At 46.7% G+C, this 23715-nt stretch overlaps 1 protein-coding gene across 1 annotated transcript in view; it reads right to left on the minus strand.

Moving 5' to 3' along the window:
• The window catches only part of dnah12 (dynein, axonemal, heavy chain 12), a 385091-nt gene that overhangs the window by 25316 nt on the left and 336060 nt on the right, over positions 1-23715 (minus strand). Inside the window, exons 60-62 of the mRNA XM_038812830.1 lie at positions 17291-17431; positions 10302-10460; positions 6472-6616 (exon numbers count right to left, since the gene is read on the minus strand). Coding sequence (XP_038668758.1) covers positions 6472-6616; positions 10302-10460; positions 17291-17431 — 445 coding nt within the window. The remainder of the gene's footprint in view (positions 1-6471; positions 6617-10301; positions 10461-17290; positions 17432-23715) is intronic.

Genomic DNA, 23715 nt, shown 5'->3' on the forward strand with positions numbered 1-23715 from the left:
CAATCCCCCCAAGCCTGTGCCGCACGGCCCCCCAGCTACCGCGCTGCCAAAGCCAGTTACTTTGCTGCCAGCCAGCTACTCAGCTGCTCCAGCCAGCTACTCAGCTGACCCAGCCTGCCATTTCTGTGGCCAAAGCCAGCACCCGCGGCAGCACTGCCCAGCCCGATCCGCGACCTGCAGCAGCTGCAGGAAGAAAGGCCACTATGCCAGAGTGTGCCTCGCGAAAAGGGCCCCAGTTTTTAACTCCCCAGCAGAGAGAACAAATCGCTCCCAACACCAGCGGGCCCGCGGGGCCCGAAACGCAGCGGCCTATGCCCCGACTCTGCCCCCTCCCGCCACGTGCGATCCATGGGGGCCGCCATCTTGGCAAACCCCCACCATGCGGCCGGCCACGTGCGACTCATGGGGGCCGCCATCTTCCTCGCCGCTCACCACGTGCGATCCACAGGCCCTATCTGCATCGGCATGCTCAGAAAGCTCATCTGAAGAATACGACTTCCCGGGCACTCATCACGCGGCCCGCAACTCAGCGCAGCGATCCTGCATCAAGCTCGCCAGAACATACCGGCATCTACTCGACCGGACGTCCACTCGGAAGACTACAACCTTCCCGGGCACTCATCACGCGGCCCGCAACTCAACGCGGTCACCCTAGATCAATCCCGCCCCAAGCACCTACGAAGTTTGTTGGCGGATGTCCAGATCAATGGGTACAGCACGCCATGCCTCTTTGACTCCGGGAACACCGAGAGCTTTATACACCCAGAGCTGGTAAGACGCTGTTCGCTTCCTATTTTTGCAGTGAGCCAAACTATCGCCCTCACTTCGGGCTCCCACTCAGTCCAAATCCAAGGACGCACCGTCGCTACGCTCACAATTTGAGGCGCTAGTTATTCAAAATTTAAACTTTATGTCCTACCTGACCTCTGCGCGCCACTATTATTAGGCCTGGATTTCCAGTGCAACCTCAAGAGCCTCACCCTCAGCTTCGGCGGGCCCCTGCCCCCACTCACTATCTGCAGCCTAGCCACGCTGCGCATCTCCCCCCCTCCTCTCTTCGCCAATCTCACTCCAGATTGCAAGCCAGTAGCTACTCGCAGCAGGTGATACAGCCTACAGGATAGGGTCTTTATCCGATCGGAGGTCCGACGGCTGCTCAGTGAGGGGATCATAGAGGCCAGTGATAGTCCCTGGAGAGCTCAGGGGGTGGTCGTCAAGACCGGGGAAAAATTTAGCATGGTCGTCGACTATAGCCAGACCATAAATCGCTTTACGCTCCGAGACGCGTATCCCCTCCCCAGAATTGCAGACATGGTTAATCAGATCGCCCAATATCGGCTATTTTCCACGGTGGATCTGAAGTCTGCATACCACCAGCTCCTAATCCGCTCGGAGGACCGCCACTACACGGCGTTCAAGGCCGATGGCCGCCTCTTCCATTTCCTCCGGGTCCCTTTCGGCGTCACTAACGGGGTTTTGGTGTTCCAACGAGCAATGGACCGAATGGTAGACCAGTACGGGCTGCGGGCCAAGTTTCCGTATCTGGACAATGTTACCATCTGCGGCTATGACCAGCAGGACCACGACGCCAACCTCCACCGTTTTCTCCAGACGGCACAGAAATTAAACCTCACTTATAACAAGGAGAAATGCGTTTTCCGCACAAACAGACTGGCCATCCTCGGCTACATCGTGGAGAACGGAGTCCTGGGCCCAGATCCGGCCCCCTCTTAGAACTCCCCCTCCCTCATTGCCCCAAGGCCCTCAAACGGTGCTTTTGTTCTTTTCATACTACCCCCAGTGGGTCCCCCAATATGCGGACAAAGCCCGCCCACTCTTTAAGGCCACACGATTTCCCCTGTCTGCTGAGGCGCGCCAGGCCTTCAGCTGCATCAAGGAGGACATTGCCAAAGCAGCCATGCGGGCGGTGGATGAATCCACTCCCTTTCAGGTTGAGAGCGACGCCTCAGAGGTAGCTCTAGCAGCCACTTTAAATCAGGCAGGGAGGCACGTCGCATTTTTCTCCCGTACCCTATCCGCTTCAGAACTCCGACACTCCTCTGTCGAGCAGGAAGCGCAAGCCATCGTGGAGGCTGTTCGTCACTGGAGGCACTACCTCGCAGGTAGGAGGTTCACCCTCATCACCGACCAACGATCGGTTGCCTTTATGTTTGACAACTCGCAAAGGGGCAAATTAAAAAATGATAAAATCCTTCGGTGGAGGATCGAACTCTCCACCTATAGTTATGATATTAAATATTGACCGGGGAAGCTCAATGAGCCCTCGGATGCCCTATCCCGCGGGACATGCGCTAGCGCGCAGATCAGCCGTCTGAAAGCCATCCACGTGGACCTCTGCCATCCAGGAGCCACCCGGCTCGCCCACTACATCAGAGCCCGAAACCTGCCTTTCTCCAACGAGGAGGTAAAATCGGTCATCAGGGACTGCCCGATCTGTGCAGAGTGCAAACCGCACTTCTATAGACCAGACAGGGCCCACCTGGTCAAGGCTTCTAGGCCCTTTGAACGCCTTGCGATCGATTTCAAAGGGCCACTCCCCTCCACTAACAAGAACATTTATTTCCTCAACATCGTCGACGAGTTCTCCCGATTCCCTTTTGCCATTCTATGCCCTGATATGACCTCCCACACAGTCATTAGGGCCCTGCATAGTGTCTTCACCCTGTTCGGTTTCCCCAGCTACGTGCACAGCGACCGGGGTTCGTCCTTTATGAGTGACGAGCTGCGTCAGTACCTGCTCGACAAGGGCATCGCCTCGAGCAGGACTACCAGTTACAACCCCAGAGGGAACGGGCAGGTGGAGAGGGAGAACGCGATGGTCTGGAAGACCGTCCTACTGACCCTCCGGTCTAGAAAACTCCAAGTCTTCCAATGGCAAGAAGTCATCCCAGACGCGCTCCACGCAATCAGATCCCTCCTCTGTGCAGCTACAAATCAAACCCCTCACGAGCGGCTCTTCATTTGTTCTAGGGGCACTACCACGGGGGTCTCACTTCCGGCGTGGCTGAGGACACCAGGCCCAGTTCTCCTGAGGAAGCACGTCAGGAGGCACAAAACTGATCCCCTCATTGAAAAGGTGCGCCTCCTCCATTCCAACCCCCAGTACGCATTTGTGGAGTTCCCGGACGGTCGCCAGGACACAGTATCCCTTCGGGACCTGGCACCCGCTGGATCCAGCCCCCCCCCTACCCCCACTGAGGAACCCCTTACCCCGTTCCCTATGCGGCCGCCCCCTCGCGCCCCCGATTCCGCAAGCTCACCCCACCGGTTCCACACGCCAGCGCCAGCCCGCCCCCAGCGCTCCCAGTCTCCGGTCGAGCCAGAGGTGTATGAAGTTTGGACGAGACCCGCCCCGAAGTCTGCCATCGTACCCCAGCTCTCAACACCCAACCAGCCACCGCAAGAGGCTGCAACCCCGGTGCTCCGCAGATCGAAACGAACAATTTGTCCACCGGACAGACTAACTCTGTGAGCCACCACCCCCGCCGGACTCGATTTTTTTCACAGGGGGTGAATGTAGTGAATGAGAATTCACACGGTATTATAATCTGTATATATGCATCAATATTGTAAGTGCAGTTGCACTACCTGACCACCAGGGGGAGTAGCTCTGGGAGTACTCGAGAGTTGTACTGGGCTCCTCCCTTTGCTCCGCCCAGGACTCCTCCCCCTGGAGCTGCTGTATAAGATCCGTGCCACAGGGTCAGCCAGCCAGTTCACCGAAAGTTCAACGGCTAACAGGCTGGCTCTGTTGTAAGTATATTAAAACCGCTATTCTAATCCTACAAGCACGTGTCCATAGAATTGTTGGTTCCAACAACCTGCACATCTTCACTCCTATCTCAATCTTGTTTAGACTGATTTTAGGAGATGTAGAAAAGAACATCGGAATAAATAATGAGCTAACCAACCCCCCTGCCATTCCTCTCCTCCCATCCCGCTTTCTCCCGTTTTAACCACTAATCCTCCCCCTCTCCCCCCCCCCCCCCCCTCCCCCCCCCCCCCCCCCCCCCCCCCCCCCCCCCCCCCCCCCCCCCCCCCCCCCCCCCCCCCCCCCCCCCCCCCCCCCCCCCCCCCCACCCCGGTCTCCAGGCTCTCCGTGAGGCAAAGGTCAGGACATCGGCCTCTCTCTCTCCTTGGACTCCCAGTTCTCCTGACACTCCGAATATCGCCACTTCTGGACTCAGGACTACCTTCACCCTCAGTGCCTCGGGCATTACAACCATGAACCCCTGCCAAAGCCCCTTCAATTTCGGACATGCCTGGAACATGTGAAGTGGTTCACAAACCTCCCCATGCACCGCCCATCCCTATACACTACCCCCTCGAAAAACCTACTCATCATAGCCACCGTCATGTGCGCCCTGTGAACTACCTTCAACTGGATAAGGCTCAGCCTCGCACATGTCGAGGACGCATTCACCCTCCTCAGTGCCGCCTCCCACATCCCACATCCCGGCACCCCCCCCCCCCCCCCCCCCCCCTCCGCCCCCGTTCCTCCTCCAGCACCCACTGCATTTTCAGTGAAACATCCACCCTACAAGCGGGGAAAAGGTCCACAAAGCTGCCTCGAGTGGGAGCTGCCAAAGGTGCGACCACTCACTCCATGGCTACCACCAGAAGTCCTTTGATAAGTTGCATCTTAAAGGAGAGTTCATCAAATATAATTGATGATTGTAAATTTTTATAGGACTTTGGGGGAAGGCATGGAAGTTGATCCATTGGAGTAGCTTTTTCAAAGAGCCAGCATAAGCACGATAGGCTGAGTGGCCTCCTTCTGTGCTATATATATGACTGTGTGTTCAGAAACCTTAATTACTTAAGACTGCACAACTGCCAAAGTGTTATAAATTTGACAGGAGAAGGAGACCAGAAAACAAGACAAAGTGTAGAGCTCAAAGTGCAGGGGCAAAATAAAATCTGACTACGTTCATAAACTCTGGATCCTCATTCGTGCCAGTTGCAAAAGATTACTAGGAGTCAAGGTCATTCAGAAGGAGTGTAGATTTAGCAAATCATTTTGCAGGTTAGGTAGTTTAGAATAGATCATTTATCTAGTTGAGTTCCTGCAAGCAGTCAGCTAGCTTAAAATTATTTTGTTTGAATGTACTATGAGACTCTGTATAGCCTTCCAACAAAAAGTGCATTAGCTTGGCTCAGTTCCTGTGGGGTTTTAATTGGATACCCAGTTTTTAATTGACTAGGTGTATAATCTATAAATTATATAATTTATAAAGTTGGATTCCACTGAAACAGTGAACAAATACTGCATTTGCCAGTGGCAATATCTTTCTGATAAGTTGTTAAACAAAAGCCTTATTTATCTTTTTCCACAGTTTGTGTGGTGATTTTGATCCTGAACCAGCAACCAAGGGATCACGATTGTGTCATTTGACTTTGACAGGAGTACAAAATGGGTGGGAATGGATCTGCTTTGGTGGCATGAATGGAAAGAAAATCAGACAGCATTTTTTAAATTCATCCATGGGATGTGGGCATTGCCCTTGAACTGAGTGGCTTGCTATGCCATTTCAGAGGGCAAAGATTCAACCAAATTCTTCTGGATTTGGAGTTATATAGGCAAGACCAGGTAAGGATGGTCAATTTCCTTCCCTAAAGGGCATTAATGAAATGGGCTTTCATGATAATCGACAATGGATTCATGATTATTATTAGCCTTTTATCTGCCATAGTGGGATTCAAACCCAGGCCTCCAGAGCATTACCCTGTGTCTCTAGGTTAATAGTCTAGTGACAACACCATTACGCCACCACCTTCTCCATGATTGGCAGCCAATACACAATCCGTTGATTTAAAACTCCACTGGAGTTGGATTTCACACAATGTGCAAATTTCACCATTGCGAGTAAAGATACTGAATTCAATAAATCTGACATTGTGGGCCGATATTAGAAAGAAAAATGGCCACAAAAGCTGTCAGATCGCCTGAAAAATCCACATGGTTAACTGGTATGCTTCTACACATGATCCTCGTCCCACACTACATGCTGACTCTTCTTCCCTTAAGGCAAATAGGAATCAGCAATAAATGTTGATGAGCCATTGTCTCCCACATCCAAAGAAAAAATTGAAAAAATAGATATCAAAGATTTCATATTATTAAATAGGAAAAGATGTTCCAGAGTCCAGCCAAAATTTCTCACCCAGTATTGCCAAAAAACAGGTTACATAATTATTCATTTTATTGCAAAATGACAACCCTATTCATTGAAACTCAAAGGAATTAATTATTCGGAGATATGTTGAGCTGTGCAGTTGCTATAAATAAGAGCATAGCTGGGAAAATATAGGATAGTGGACACAGCAAAAATAAAGGAAGCTTTTAAAGAAGAAATGTTGTTCTTACTCACTTGAGTTTGTTCAAATCATATCAAAACTTTCTGAACACATTCTATTATTAAAAAATGTGTCTGTGTTTCTTTTTTATACCTTATCTGGTCTAAGTGCCCGCAGAACAATCATCTTCTGAAGTTCATTGATCTTCTGATCCCATGGATGTGGTAAAGGAACAACATGTGGATCTTTACTTTCATAGATTTTGTGCCATTCTCTACTAGACTTAGAAAAATGATCCCTAATTTAAAAAGAGGAGAAACTGTTACATTTTGCTATTTGTAAAGCGTTATCACTTTCTAACCACTCACATGAAACAAGAATAGAATTTTGCAAGTTGAGAACGTTTTTGATCTATTTAAACTTAACAGTCACATGAAATCAAAATCTAACTTAATGAACCTCTGTAACTCTTAATATCTGTTCTATAATGAGGTAAAAATGTGAAAACATGAAGAATATTTTTAGTCAAAAGTTTGACAAGTTGAAAATATTAAGTTCCACAGTTTTGTTTCAATGACAAATATAGCGATTAGGCAAGTTACATTTTAAAATGGCAATGCACAGATAAAGGCAGCATTTGTCCTCCTGTCATCTTCATGTTCTAAGTGGTGCTTTAAAAAGATTGGTGACAGGTAACATTCATTTTTAGCCTATGCTCTTTACTTAAGTGTTAATTTGTGCATGTTACCATTATCCTCATATACCAGCAGTGAGTTTGCATTTAATGTTTGCATAACACTTTTACGGTGGCATGATAACCAAGCAACTGCCTGCTACCTGGTTCTACTCTGAGTGAAGGTCTTGCTGCTATGGCTGCAGGACAGATTTATCGGTAATGTAAAGTCGCCAAAGGCCCAGATGACCAATGGCTGTTTTCACCTTTGAGGGGAGAGCTGACTGGTTGTGGTTTAACCGGAGGTTCACCACACCTCAGACGAGGGGCAAGGTTGAGAAGGCGGGCCTTTTTATAGGTAGTGAAAAATGGAAATCAACAGATGTCTACTGAAAATCACCAAGATCTTTAGGAGGCCCACTCAGCTGGGGCTCCTAAAACCGAGCATAAAAACCGGCCTGAGCAGGGTGTTGGTGTTGTCCCAACGAGGACTGTGATGTGTAAAGTTACTGCCATGAGCAGACTTAATGCTTAGTTAAAATAAATCTCTGTCATTTCTACTGCTGGCTGTCTTTGTCATTAAAGTAATAGAACAATCAAATCAGACACAAGTGGCTGGTCAAAGTGACTTGTCAATGAAGGGATTCCCTCATCAGAATGAATCAGGTCAGGGTCTTTCTTTTATTGTACAGCTTTTGATTGAAGTGTGGAGGAAAAAATGATCCAGACCATGCATGATCAGCAATGATTGTTGGTATTTGGTTGCAGCATGCAGGGTGAGACCTCATGGGGAGGAGAGAATAGCACGTAACAAATTTTGAAGCTGACTTGTGAAATTTTTATTTTTATGTTTTCGTGAATAGGCGAAGTCTGTTCTGCGTGCTTACAGTCACTGCAATATTGTCCAAAATTTGGAAAAGTGTTGGTGTGTCTTTAGAGTTAGTATATACAGGCAACATTTGAGAGAAAAAACACGAGTCAAGACAGGTCTTGTTACAATTACGAAGCAACCTAATTGCAATAAACTAACTCAGAGTCATCCAGACTCGAAACATTAGCTCCCTTCTCTCTCCACAGATGCTGTCAAGCATACTGAGATTGTCTAGTATTTTCTGCTTTTGTGTCATTAATGCTGACATTGTATATTATGATTTTTTAATTTCATGAATGAATTATATGGGCGGCAAGGTAGCTCTGTGGTTAGCACTGCTGCTTCACAGTGCCAGGATCCCAGGTTCGATTCCAGCTTGGGTCACTGTTTGTACAGAGTCTGCACGTTCTCCCCATGTCTGCATGAGTTTTCTCCGGGTGCTCCGGTTTCCTTCCATAAGTCCCGAAAGATGTGATCGTTAGATTAATTGGACATTCTGAATTCTCCCTCTGTGTACCCAAACAGGCACCGGAGTGTGGCGACTAGGGGCTTTTCACAGTAACTTCATTGCAGTGTTAATGTAAGCCTACTTGTTACAATAATAATGATTATTATAATAAAAGTGTTACAATCCCTGTAGAGACCGGATCATTTAAAACAAAATTCAAACTTCCGACTGAAAGGGTGACATAACAAGATTTCACATCTTAGGACTTGTACTATAACAAAAGACTAAAAACATGATTAACCAAACAATAGGCAAATTATTAACCTACATAACATAACTTTCAATGCAAGTAGAAAAAATCACTCAGAACAGAAATGCTGTACACTGTCCTTTAAGCAGACATTCAATTCTTGCAGAATCAGTCCAAAGTGATTCCTGATCTCCTAGGGTTTACTTCTGTTCTTTTCCTTTCTCGGCCTAACTTGCAATCTCAGAATAGTATTTCACAGTGAACTTTTTTTTCCTGGAGTGGATGTCATGCGAGTTGTGTCTTTCAATCAGAGTGCGAGCTCCCACCTGCAGTGAACCATGGAGACTTAAAAAAAAAAATTCCAATTAGGGGGAAATTTAGCATGACCAATCCACTTACCCTGCACAACTTTGGGTTGTGGGGGAAGAGACCCATGCAGACATGGGGAAGAATGTGGAAACTCCACATGGACAGTGACCCAGGGCAGGGATCAAACCCCGCTCCTCTGCGCCGTGAGACAGTAGGGCACCGCGGTGCTGCCCTCTGAACTATGGAGACTTTAGGCCTCTAGTCACATTCTCTCTGCTGGATCCTGGCAGACTAACCTTGCCTGAGAGTTTTCAGGCCTATTTTAGAAATCCTTTCCTTTTTAAAGCCCATCTCCATGGCAATGGGAATTACATGGGTTTTGTATACAGGAAGAACAACTAATTAGTTACCTATTAAACCAAATTGTCTTTTATCTAGGAAGTAAATGGACAGTTTAAAACACAAATGCTTGCAACCCGATATTCTCAACACTTTTCTAGAACTTTGGAGGCTCATTGTATCCACAGTTAACACACAGGCTCCAAGTGTAAACAACTTGCATCTTGTTCTAGTAAAACAATCAAGACAGCGACTTGGAAGACTTCTCCTGTATGGAGGCAAAAGAGGCAGACCAAGTAAATATTTGGGTCTAAAACAACCTTGGGCTCTCTTTAATCTTCAACATCACCCAGATTTCTTATCAGGCAGACTTCAACACAGGTCACGTGACCCCCTTCAGTCTACTCTAAATTAAAAGTATAATCCCAAAAGATAATAATGTAATCAACCGCATACTTGTAATAAATGGGAAAGCTGCTGTTATGTTACTGACTGCTGTATCATTGGGAATTGATTTGTGTCAGAACTATGGGCTGGATTCTTCCGCCCCACCCGCTGCAAGAATGGGCGAGAGGCGGTCAATGGAGAACTCCATTGGCCTCGGGCATGATTCTCCGGACGCCGGCCAGATGCGGCCGGAGAATCCCGTCCAATATTTAAACAGGATAGGCAATTTTTAAAAATGCTTTCTTAAGGAGCAAATAACTTTTAAATTGAAAAGATAATTATGTGAAATGTCATTCATAGTGTGGAGAAAAGAGAACATCTCAGCCTAGAAGGGGAAAGACTGGGTGACAGCAATCAAATTGAAAGTAAAACAGAAAATATTCAAAATAAATAATACATTTATGTGTTTAATCATATAACTTCTATACAGAATAAAAACTTGTGTTACATTATGAAGGAATATGGAATTTTAATAACATGGGAGGAGGGGCCCGAGATTTACATGATACATTATTCCAATTTTGTTTTCCCGTATGAGATTCCTGTTGTGTAATTATTTCCTAGCACTTATGATCCTTTGAAACAACTGAGACAGAATAGTAACTACCCTGTAACTGTGACCAGACTGGAAAAAATGAACTATTACCTTAGCCCTTGTAAGCTTGATAGATCACTTGCACGACAGATCTCATCCCAGCTCTTGTCCTGGAGCCAGGATGGATCGGGGTTTTGTAATTTGGTCTGAAGTCCTACTCCTCCTGTCAGCATGAACATAAACTCATGATAATTGATTTCGTGTCTTGCCCTGAGTGAAATGAAGGTGGAAATGAATTATTAAGTTAACCAAACTTATTACAAAATTAAAGATTGCACAAGTGTTCAAAGACCTAATAGTTGGACAAAATTTCCATCGTTTAAACCAATATATTAACGATCGAACAGAGGAACAGCGAAGATTATCTAAAATGGCACATACCATATACACACGAGCAATGGGTGATCTTGTGTGAAAGTTGACTTTTGGCCAAAATATTCACCGATTTTTAATTTACCTCCTCTACTTTGACATTTAGCTAAAGATTTCAAACTCTTACTGAACTCCACTGAATTCAAACTCACCCTGGTGCTCCCTCCCCTACCCTCCTCTCCTCCCCTCATTCCTCCTTCCCCCTCTTCCCTCCCTCTCCTTCCATCTCTTCCCTCCCTCCTCTTCCATCTCTTTCCTCCCTCGCCTTCTCCCTCTTCCCTCTGTACCTTCCCTCTTCCCTCCGTACCCCCCTCTTCCCTCCATAACTCCCCTCCCTTTACAAATAGATGAAACCATTGTGTTTAAGTGAGAAAATATATTTTGGAACATACAGTGCAGAAGGAGGCCATTTGGCCCATCGAGTCTGCACCGACCGACTTAAGCCCTCACTTCAACCCTATCCTCTTAACCCAATAACCCCTCCTAACCTTTTTGGACACTAATGGCAATTTAGCGTAGCCAACCCACCTAACCTGCACATCTTTGGACTGTGGGAGGAAACCGCAGCACCCAGGGGAAACCCACGCAGATACGAGGAAAAAGTGCAGACTCCACACAAACAATGACCCAGCAGGGAATCAAACCTGGGACCCTGGCGCTGTGAAGCCACAATGCTAACCACTATGCTACCGTACCTTATTGCAAGACAGCTATAAAAGTTGAGGTACTTTTACGTAATTGTTCAGCTGATAAGTTAAACATTAAGTTAAATGTTAACTGGTTTCAAAGTTTTGTATTTCTAAAATTATTTTTCTTAATAAATGTTTTACATTAAACTTTACAAGCTTCTACAAATGTTTTACTGAAACATCAGGATACAGCATTTAGTTGAGATAATTATAAATGAATAAAATAATTGAAGTAAACAAGACAGATGCATATTTAACATAGGTAACAAGGTGGCACACTAGATAGCACTGCTATCTCACAAGACGAGGGACCCGTGTTAAACTCGGATCTTGGGCAGCTATGTAGTGTCTGCATGGAATAGAACCACAGAATTCCTACAGTGCAGCAGGAGGCCATTTGGCCCATCATGTCTGTGCCAACCCTCTGAAAGAGTATTCTACCTTGGTCCACTCACCAACCCTATCTCCAGAACCTAACATCTACATCCCTGGACAATAAGGGCCAACTTAGAATGGTCAATCCACCTAACCTGCACATCTTTGGACTGTGAGAGGAAATCAGAGCACCCGGAGGAAACCCACACAGATACTGGGAGAATGCACATAGTCCACACAGACGGTCACCCAAGGCCGGAATTGAACCCAGGTCCCTGGTGCTATGAGGCAGCAGAGCAGTGCAAACCACTGTGCAGCCGCCATTTCTTCCGGGTGCTCTGGTTTCTTCCCACAGATTCTACAACACTAATTTTTTAAAAATCAGATCTTACAAGGACAGTGACAGTAAAAAGCCCTGGGGCGCTTTTAAAGTCTTAAGACCATAATCTAAATAAAAACATACAAACATTTTTAAGCATACCATACATAAAATTATATAATATAATGCAGAATTAAATAGTTTCACAGATTTAAAACAAATAACCAAACCTATGTTCACTAATAAATAATCACCTTTAATCATAAATTTTTTTTAAAATTGCTTTAAAAGAATCAACAACAATAGTTGTTCAAAAGAAAGAGCAAAATCTGTTCAAAAGAAAGAGCAAAAAACTGTTTAAAATAGTCTACATACCTTTAAAACACTTGTTTAAAAAAGTTACCTCTTGTTTTCTATCTAAATCTATTGTTTAAATGGGTGTTCCCAAGCTGCCCGCATCGTAAGGAGGTTGGGCTCCACTCACCCTGTGCTGCACTGGAGCCTGCGCAGACTGGGGCGCTGGAGACCCCAGGCTGCCGAAGAGAAAGGAAGGTTCATCACATCATCGGAGCGCAGGTAAATGCGCACGCATTTCTCTTTTTAAATTGGCGGCCCGTGGCTTCCTGCTGATAGCAGAAATTCACAGGCCATTATGTCAAAGCTACCACTTCACTGGCGCGCACTGCGCTCCCACCACCAATTCTGCCCTCTAGCATGGCAACATATTATCCAAAAAGAATGGTAGATACACAGCCCTGTGCAAACTTTGTCACTGAGGTTGCAGAGCAGGCAAATAATTCTGGAGCATCTAGAGAATTCCAGATATTTGAGAAGAGCATTAAAGACTGGAGGAAGCTCCCTTCAGAGCTTAGGCAGATGCCTAAGAATAAATGCGCAAATGAAGGAAAATATTGCATGTGGGCAAGGTTGGAAACAATGTTGCAAAATACATCAATAAAAATCATCAGAATGTAATCTCACTTTCCCGCGGGTCTATCAGAAACAAAAAAATGATAAATTCCTGATTTCAAAGCCAGCTCAGGACATTGCACTAGGTTTATGAAGAAAAATAATTTAGTACTATGACTGAAGACCAAGATTTCACAACATCTCCCAGAAGAACTTGATGACTGAAGTATTGCATTTCAGGGGTTTATAATTAAACATCAAGAAAATAATGGAGACAGATTGACCTGTAATGAAAACATGGACGAAACACCATATGTTCTGACATGTCTGCAAGTCAAGAAGTGAGTAAAATTGGAGAGTAAACAGTGTTAGGGAAGACAAATGTCCATAAAGAATAGATTCACAGTCATGCTGTCTTGTATGTTTGATGAAACAAAGGTCCTGATATTAACCCAGATATTCAAGAGAATAACCCTCCCAAAACAGCAATCCCCAAAGAAGCAGTTGTTCATGTTCACAATAAAGGATGGATGGACAAAGATAGCTTGAAAATATAGCTGAGGAATGTTTGGAGTTTCTGGGCGGCATGATGGTACAGTGGTTAGCACTGCTGCTTCATAGCTCCAGGGACCCAGGCTCAATTCCAGCCTCAGGTGACTATCTGTGTGGACTTTATACGTTCTCCCCGTGTCTGCATGGCCTCCGGGTGATCTGGTTTCCATCCGCAGTTGAAATATGTTCCGGTTAGGTGGTTTGGCCATGCTAAATTGCCCTCAGTGTCCAAAAAGGATACGTTGGGTTACTGGGTTACAGGGATAGGGTGAAGGTGTGGGCTTAAGTTGGGTGCTCTTTCCAAGGGCCTCCTTCTGCACTGTAAATTCTATGATTCTCTGAGGATTATGTAAATAAAATCTTCTCATCTGGGACATGTTCAAATCATGGCTGGTCAATAATGCTGCTGAAGTTAGATTGCAAAACAATGATTCACAACTGTGTTCTAACCTTGTTTAACAATTGGGCATCTCTCTAAACAAGCCCTAGCTAACACTAGCACTGCCATGTCCTGTTGTGGACTCTCTGGAGTAGCCCTCACCAGCAGATTCAGATGCGAGCTCCTGGCCAATCGGAACACTGTCTCTTCCTTGTAACAAAATGATTAACCTTCACAGTTCTCTTGCCTTGCTTGTCAGCAGCTAGAACATGGAAGAAGCTCTCCTCCATGATTTTGTGCCCAAAGCACGTAATAACAGGTTTCTTTGACGTCAAGTGTGTGTGCAGGCGTGTGACCTGCTCATTGCTACTACTTATGGCCAGTAGACTGCATCTTCTACATTTAAAAGTCGGTAGCAGCCAGCTGCCATTCTCAATTTAAAAGCCGGTAACGGTCATTAGGCACTTCTCCTGCGATCGGAACCACTATGGGAATGTCGCTACCCATCACTCCTTCACCCTCCTGACACCCTCGATCCACCTGTGCATTGCGACCAACACTTTGAAAAACCCTGTGCTAGGCATGCGGCCATCTCTCTGTGTAACATGCATGTGGTAAACAGGAGACAATACCAGCTCTTAGTAAAGGTGGCAAATGTGCACCAGCTCTCTACTGCCAAGCTGTCAAGCTTCCAAGAGAGGAGGGTCGCATCAATACCCTGAACCTTTTGTAATATAGGACCAGCCAACCAACACTCACAAAACTGACTCTTGTACTGTACCAGTAAGAAGAAATAGAACAGTGCAAATTAAGGTAGATTAAATGACCCAGCAAAAGCATACTGTGGTTAAAAATAGGATTGTTTATGCTCATTTTGAGTTACTTGTAATAGAGAATATATATTTATTACACGCTTCACTAATTATGCGGATTATAGTCAAACAAGAAAGGGTGTTCCGAAGAAGAGTCATGTTGGGTCCAAACATTAAGGGCTGGATTTTCTGCTTCAGAGACTCTGAATCCTCCCCACATGTCTCTGGTGCATCCGATGGGCAGCAGGCATAACATAGTGGCACCGCAGGAGACTGTTGGGCACATTTGGGCCCAGTCGCTCCAAGGGACGGCTGCCAAAGAGGACACAGGTCGCAGGCGGGAAACGCAGCAGGCTGCCTTCACATCTGATGTACTGCTTGGGGAAACACCTAGTCGGAGAATTAGGACTCGTAAGGTTAGAAAGGTAGGCACCAGTTAATTTGGCATGGGTGAAGCAGACAGGTTAACATCAGGGGCTAAGGAACAATACTTGTAAATAGCACAATAAACAGCTGTTCACCGAAGTTCCGAACTGCCTCCGTCCTCTGTCTGAAGGGTGTTAGGGATGGGCTGGGCTGGTTTCAGAGGGTGTGGCAGGTTGGGGCAGGGGGGCTGGTTTGGGAGGTTGGTGATGTTGGCTATGGGTGTTGGAGGAAAGCCGTAAGACCATAAGACATAGGGAGCAGAATTAGGCCATTTGGCCCATCGAGTCTGCTCCATCATTCAATCATGGCTGATATGTTTCTCATTCCCATTCTCCTGCCTTCTCCCCATAACTCCTGATCCTCCTATTAATCAACAATCATGTTAAGTTAAATTAGGAGATAATCTTTAAAGCTAATTTTACACCTAAAAAGACTTTGTTCATATAAGTTCCTTGGTTGTTGTTGCATAACAAAGAGGTTTCAGAATCAAATGTCCTTTCTTGTTCTTGTTTAAAAATGTTATTTCATTGCCATATTTGCCTTTGTAGAATTGCTTAAATTGTTTAATACTAATGTTTTGATAATTATTGACTGAATATATTAGGAATAGAGAAAATAAAATTGAATTCAACAGCATTAGTTGAAACAGTTTTGACATTATGGATCACTTGGTAGCATCTTCTTCAGTACCTTCAGAGATGGGTAACTAGTGAGCCAGAGCCTAAAGTCTGGGTGGCAAGTCTCACTGCCAAATTCTTCACAAATCTTTTCCAATGTTGGCATCCAGGACACAGCAAGGTGGCAATTCTGCAGACATACCCAAGTATGTTCAAGCATAACTTCTTGAACCATTTTGGCAGCAATTGGGCCTTGTCCCTGACCAAGTGAGATGGACTGGAATTGGCCTCGATCCATATTCTTATCATTTGTTAATTTCAATAAAATTACCACTGGAAAGGCACGGGGCAGAGCCTAGGGTCACTCCCAGAAGCGACAGGGACAGATATGTGGGGGCACCATGTGGTAGGACAACCAACCGACTGATAATCACCACCCAATAGCCAATGTTGCCGCTGCCGCCCCCACTCCCACATTATATTTAGAGCTTCTATTAAAGTATTTGTCCTGAAGTATGAAAACTACAAGAATATTAGTATCCACCAAATCTTAATATTAGTTCCAGTCCTGGATATGAGAAGTAAATTCAGGCTTTACTCATTGATTCTAACTAAACTGCAATATGGATCTGTTTTTAAATTTTTTTCTCCAAAACCGTGTTATATTAAAATTGTGAACAGTCATCTTAACATATAGGGCTGGTTTAGCACAGTGGGCTAAACAACTGGCTTGTGATGCAGAACAAGGCCAGCAGTGCGGGTTCAATTCCCGTACCGGCCTCCCTGTACAGGCGCTGGAATGTGGCGACTAGGGGCTTTTCACAGTAACTTCATTGCAGCCTACTTGTGACAATAAGCGATTATTATTATATAGGGCTGGATTCTCCCAAAATGGGATAATGTCCCCACACCGGCATAAAAACAGTGGCGGTTTAGTCCCAAAATTCCTATTAAAAAGATGAACGAATTCTCAGCCCTGCAGGGGGCTAGCAGGGGCCTGGAGTAAACCTCACAGCTTTCACTGCGGATAGGGGCCCCCGTACTTCCGGTTTGGAGTCCGCACATGCGCACAGCGGCGGCCTGCAGCGGCCGCGCCGAGCTCCATTTCGGACTCGGACTGCGGTGCCAGGTGGAAAAATTAGATCCCCCGATCGGCCGCACGCCCGAGCATCTAACCGCGCAGATCTAATCCCCAGCCACCTATAATGCTCCCCCCCACCCCGGTGTCGATCCCCCCGCCCAGCAATAGGTGGTTAGTTCCACGCCGTTGGGAACTCAGCCAGTCGGGAGCGGAGGATTGCTGTGCGGGGCTCTGTCAATGGGCCCCCAGCCCCGCGGTGACTCGGCGGTCACGCAATTTTCAGGTCCCAGAGAATCGCTGAACCGACGCCAGGCCCGATTATGGCGTCAAACTGGATTCTCCACCCCCGCGCCGGCCGCGATTTCGGTGTGGGACTGGGGAGAATCCAGTCCATGGTTCATTACATAATTTTATGGGTAACATCAACTTTTTTATTGTTGTCAATAAAATATATATTTTTAAAATTACTAACAGTAATTTGAGAGGATTTTGTCAAAACAGTTACTTACAGGAGCAGATTACTGCACAGCAGGAAGGAAAAGAGCAACTTGTCCTTCTCAAATAGAGAACGGCAAACATTGGAGTACAGATTGTATGTGAAGTGATCATTCAGATAACGAAGCCGCTTCTCCAAGATTTTCGACTTATTACTATTGAGGAAAACATAAGACTGTTATTAAATTACATTCTGTGGTATGGATGGTCAAATTTCTGATTTAATAGCATCATCCTGGAATAGAGAATGCCAACTTTCTTCTCAACAATAACAACATTATGGGTGCGATTCAATTAACAGGGAACAAAGTCTCATGGCAACTACATTTAGCCACATGTTTCCTGGCACTTGCAATGCTGAGAAACACACGGCTTTACAATGCCACTCACATTCAATAAGGGGCCTCAGCGGGGAACGCGTGGCCAAGGCCACACATAGCTCCCTTTTCTACACTGAAGAGCCCTGCTTCCCGGAACCACTCAGTAATGCTGGCAATCCCAGGCTAGCATCCAGGTAGAATGCCCAGGGTGCCAGGCTGGCAGTGCCATGGTGTCCAGGTGGCATCAGCAGTGCAAGGGTATCACAGTGCCCTAAGGACACGGTGCGCCTGGGGGCCTCCGATCCCCTGGCAGGCCCCAACAAGTGCCGTTTGTGGGGACCAGTTCTGAATGGCGCTTGCCCACGGTCTCCGAGGTGAAGGGGATAGATCCTAACGCCTCGGGTACCTCAGGAATCTGCACGTTAAAGTGAGATTAGCTGTCTCGCACTAATATGCATATTTGCCAGAAAATGATTATATCAGATGTCACAATTTCGGGTGCAGCATAGCCATTGGATTACACCGTATATGTTTTCAAAAAAGAGCATTTTCCTTTACCTTTCACCTTTATGATGCCAAAGAATTCATCAGTAATCTATTCTAATTTGCTTCTTTTGTGGCTATTTCACATTCTCACTTTTCAGCACTGTTAATATTTAGGGCGGGATTCTCTGTCCTGGGACACCCGGAATGTGAACCCAGTTGGGACAGAGAATTGGGCTCCGAACTCGATACTCCAACCCCCCGATGATGGTGGAAATGAGGTCCATGTTGCACGCCAGCAGGAGCATGTAAATTAATGATTATTTAGCGAGCCCGGCACCCAATGCTCCATCTTCCCCTGATTCCCCGGTCCCTGTAGCAGGGAATCTCTTGGGTACAGATCACTTGTGGTCTTTACCAGCATGACCCTGGTGTGGTGGACCTCACGGTGGGCTGGGGGGCAACCATTCCCACCTTGGCCCTGGCAAGGTTCACCATGCCTGGGCCACGATGGTGGAGGCCATCTGAGGGCCACCCCCCACCACTCCCCCAACAATGCACTGCCTGCCCATGCCTCCTCTACCTGTAATGGGGGGACCCCTCCAGGGACTACTGTAATAGGGGGGACCCCTGTAATAGGGGGGACCCCTGTAATAGGGGGACCCCCCCTCCCCCCCAGGGACCCCTGTATAAGGGGGAGCGCCCAGGGACCCCTGAAATAGGAAGACCCCCCCAGGAACCCCTGTAATAGGGGGACCCCTGCAGGGACCTCTGTAATACTCAAATTTATAACTTGTCTTTACTCTGTAAATATGTTAATGAGGGCATTTTTGTTTCAGATCTGCAGGATTTGCACTTTGTTTTGCTTTGCATATTTGTATACTATTACCTACTAAACGTTTGAAGATAACTTCTTGGCCGGGATTCTCCCCTACCCGGCGGGGCGTGGGGTCCCAGCGTAGCGGAGTGGCACCAACCACTCCGGCGTCGGGCCTCCCTAAAGGTGCGGAATTCTCCGCACCTTTAGGGGCTAGGCCCGCGCCGGAGTGGTTTCCGCTACTCCGACTGGCGCCAAAACTGGAGCCAACTGCCTTTGGCACTACGCCGCCCGGCGTCGGGGCTGGTCGAAAGGCCTTCGCTGGTCCGCGCATGTGCCGGTGCGTCAGCGGCCGCTGACGTCACCACCGGCGCATGCGCGGTAGGGGGGGTCTGTTTCGCCTCCGCCATGGTGGAGACCGTGGCGGCAGAGGAAGAAAAAGAGTGCCCCCACGGCACAGGCCTGCCCGCCGATCGGTGCCCCCCCCAGGACCCCGGGGGACCGCTCGCGCGCGCCAATCCTGTCGGCACCAGAGGTGGTTTAAACCACGTCGGCGGGGTCGGCCTGTCAGCGGCGGGACTTTGGCCCATCGTGGGCCGGAGAATCGCCGCGGGGGGTACGCTGATCGGCGGGGTGTGATTCCCACTCCCGCCGATTCCCAGGTGGCAGAGAATTCCGGCCATGGCGGGGGCGGGATTTACGCCAGCCCCGGGCAATTCCCTGACCTCGCGGGGGGTCAGAGAATTCCGCCCCTTATCTTTCAATAAACCAAAATCTAATTGAAGTACTGATTTTCACCCACTTTATGTGTCAGCCATTGTGTGCATGGCACACTCTAGCGACTCTTCCTTTTGATGCATACTGTGTATTCCCCCTGAATTGCTGGCAATGTTCTGCTTTGGTACCCCTTCTCATCTGCAATCCCAATCTCTTTTGCCTGGGAATTTGGAGTTGATAAGACTCCAAGGACCTTTAAAATTGGCAAAGGGACCAAAGTCTGGAAGTCCCATCCCACTTCTGGCAAATCCCATTTTCAGGGCAGGGGAAAGGAGGCTGAAGTGCACAGGTGAAAATTTAAATTCAATGCAGATCTGATTTTCACTTCAGTAATGGCCTCAAGACGCAGTGAAGATTCCTGAAGTTTGAGGGGTAAATGCTTATGAAGAGCTGATAAGATCTGTAGAACTGTCAAACTGTCCAATTATTTAAATCCCCTGCCTTTTGAATTTTGGACAGAGTTGCCTGCCTCTGTTTGAGAGAGTGAAAATACATTAGGAATAGAATCATAGACGTTACAGTGCAGAAGGAGGCCATTCGGCCCATCGAGTCTGCACCGGCCCTTGGAAAGAGCACCCCACTTAAGCCCACACTTCCAACCTATCCCCGTAACTCAGTAAACCCACCTAATCTTTTTGGACACAAATGGCAACTTAGCATAGCCAATCACGTAACCTGTGTAACACGTAACATCTTTAGACTGTGGGAGGAAACTGGAGCACCTTGAGGGAACCCATGCAGACACGGGGAGAATGTGCAAACTCCACGCAGATAGTTGCGAAAGCCGGGAATCAAACCTGGGATCCTAGATCTGTGAAGCAACTGTGCTAAGCACTGTGCTACCTGTTGCTCCTATTGGGCGGGATTCTCCGGTCCCCTGACCGTGTGATCACTGGCGATGGGATTCTGTCTTCCTGTCTCTTGTCAGTGGAATTTCCTACAGAAGCTATCCCACTCTGCCAGGAAACCTATGGTTGGAGATGCGCTGCCAGCAGGAAATGAATATCCCAATGGCCAGAGAATTTTGGTTATTCTTTCTATCAATTTTAGTAGATCGTTGTTGACATAATTCTAAAAGTGATAATTATAGCATAATTTTTTTAAATTTTATATAGAATTTACAGTGCAGAAGGAGGCCATTCAGCCCATCGGGTCTGCACCGGCTCTTGGAAAGAGCACCCTACCCAAGGTCAACAACTCCACCCTATCCCCATAACCCAGTAACCCCACCCAACACTAAGGGCAATTTTGGACACTAAGGGCAATTTATCATGGCCAATCCACCTAACCTGCACATCTTTGGACTGTGGGAGGAAACCGAAGCACCCGGAGGAAACCCACGCACACACGGGGAGGATGTACAGACTCCGCACAGACAGTGACCCAAGCCGGAATCGAACCTGGGACCCTGAAGCTGTGAAGCGATTGTGCTATCCACAATGCTACCGCGCTGCCCATAATTGCTGCTTGTCTGCTTCTACCACATGCCATTATCATAATGGGGGACTTTAAATTCACAGCTTGGTCGACAGTTTAATATGTTATTAAGGGATTAGAGTCTTTAATGTGCGATATGAATACAAATGTTTGTTTTAATAGAGGATTAAGTATTTGAGGGGATTTAAATGGATTGAATGCGCTTTTGTGACTTTTAAATGTTGTGAAGTCTGTAATAAATACTTAGAACCTTGTTTATTTCATCTCAGCATGGATCCTGAGATCTGCCATGAAATGAAAAAATGAAAATCGCTTATTGTCACGAGTAGGCTTCAATGAAGTTACTGTGAAAAGCCCCTAGTCGCCACATTCCGGCGCCTGTTCGGGGAGGCTGGTACGGGAATCAAACTGTGCTGCTGGCCTGCTTGGTCTGCTTTAAAAGCCAGCGATTTAGCTGAGTGAGCTAAACCAGCCCCCATAATGGCTACTAGGTGAGTTGACATGGAGGGTATAAGGGCATTTTGTGGTGGGTCATGAGTTGACACAGGTATTATAAGGGGCCATCGGGATAGGTCAAGGCTGATGAGCCGGAATGAATTGGCACTGTTGGTATAGGCACCATAAGGGGAATGGGGATGAGTAGATAGGTATATGCTGACATGAATGGTATAAGTGTCACTAGAGATGAGTGGAGGAGCATGGCGTGACATGAGTGAGTCCGGATGGGGCATGGAGAATGAGTGTTTGGGGGGGGGGGGGGGAATGCTGGATGAGGTTCTGATATCTAACACCACAACTGGAATGCAGTCCAGGAGAACCAAGGCAGTCCTTTTAACCAGACCATTTTGGTACTTGGCAGTCTTGCCTCTGATCTGTGTCAGGGGACGGGAGGCTTGACTCAATTCCATGCTTACTCCTCATGAGTGAAAATCGTATCATTGAAGGTACCTATCCCACCTGTCCCTGAAGTAGATGCATGAAGCCAGAAAATTTCCTGACTCCAGCTACCTGCTTCTAAGATGAAAATCCAGCTCAAAGTAGCACATGCAAAATCTTGGAGAGCTCTTGATAACACCTCTTACTTAGACAACTACACACATGGTAGACTACAAACTAACAATCATGTGATACATTACATCATTTCCTATCTGGTGATATACATGCATTATAGCTACAACTATTTGAAGATGCAGTACAATCATAGATTATTTATGCATTGCAGAAATTCAGAGAACTTTTTTAAAAATCGTATTTTTTATGGGATGTGGGCGTCACTGGCTAGATCAGTATTTATTGAAGGTGGTGATGAGCTGCCTTCTTGAACCGCTGCACTCCCTGTGGTGTAGATATACTCACAGTCCTGTTAGAAAGGAAGTTCCAGGGTTTTGATCCAGTGATAGCGAAGGAATGGCAATGTATTTCCAAGTCAGGATGGTATGTGACCTGGAGGGGAATCTCTAGTGATGGTGTTCCCATGTCTCTGCTGCTCTTGTCCTTCTAGTTGGCAGTGGTTTTAGGTTTGGAAGATGCTGCCTAAGGAGCCTTGTTGAGTTCCTACTATGCACTGCTGCCACTGTTCGTCGATGGTGGAGGGGGTGAAGATTTATGGAAAGGGTGTCAATCAAACAAGCTTTTCTTGGATGGTGTCGAGCTTCTTCAGTGTTGTTGGAGCTGTATTCAACCAGGTACGTGGAGTGTATTCCATCACACTCCTTGTAGATGGTGGACAGGCTTTGAGGAGTCAGATGGTGAGTTACTTGCCACAGGATTCCTAGACTCTGACTTGTTCTTGCAGCCAAAGCATTTATATGGCTAGTTCAGTTCAGTTTCTGGTCAATGGTAACTTTAAGGATGTTGCTAGTGGGGGAATTCAGCGAAGGTAATGTCATTGAATGTCAAGGAGCGATGGTTAGATTCTCTCTTGTTGGAGATGGTCATTGGCTGGCACTTGTGGGCGTATCTATGCCACATGGACTGCCGTTCAAGAAGGCAGCACACCACCATCTTCCCAAGGGCAATTATGGATGGGCAATAAATGTTGGCCGAGCCAGCGTAGCCCACATCCCTTGAATGAATAAAAAACTACTTGCCACTTGTCAGCCCAATCCTGAATATTGTCCAGGTTTTGCTGCACCTGGACCCGGACTACTTTGGTATCTGAGGAGTCAAGAATGATGCTGAACATAGTTCAATCATCAGCGAACATCGCAACTTATGACCTTATGATGGAAGGAAGGTTATTGTTGATGCAGCTGAAGTTGGATGGGCCTAGGACACTACATTGAGGAACTCTTGCAGTGATGTCATGAAACTGAGGTGATTAGATGAACTTGGACTGCAATATCTATTGCCTGTACCTCATCTATTTAACGTATAAGGAATAGACACAGGCTCTTATAACTAATGGTCTGGTTTTATTCATGTCAATCACCATCATAACAACAACTTAAAAGGTCAACTTGCTGATTACACTTGCCCATGGCAACTCTATAGTTTGCAAGGTTCTAAAACATTTATTACTCTTGAGATATCCCTGTTTCCCACCAACCCAATTCCATTCCTGATCTCTCTTCTATCCTCTATGCCTAGCCTGTACATTGCGTCT

The sequence above is a fragment of the Scyliorhinus canicula genome, chromosome 11 (genome assembly GCF_902713615.1).
Source record: "Scyliorhinus canicula chromosome 11, sScyCan1.1, whole genome shotgun sequence".
In the NCBI taxonomy this organism is placed as follows: domain Eukaryota; kingdom Metazoa; phylum Chordata; class Chondrichthyes; order Carcharhiniformes; family Scyliorhinidae; genus Scyliorhinus; species Scyliorhinus canicula.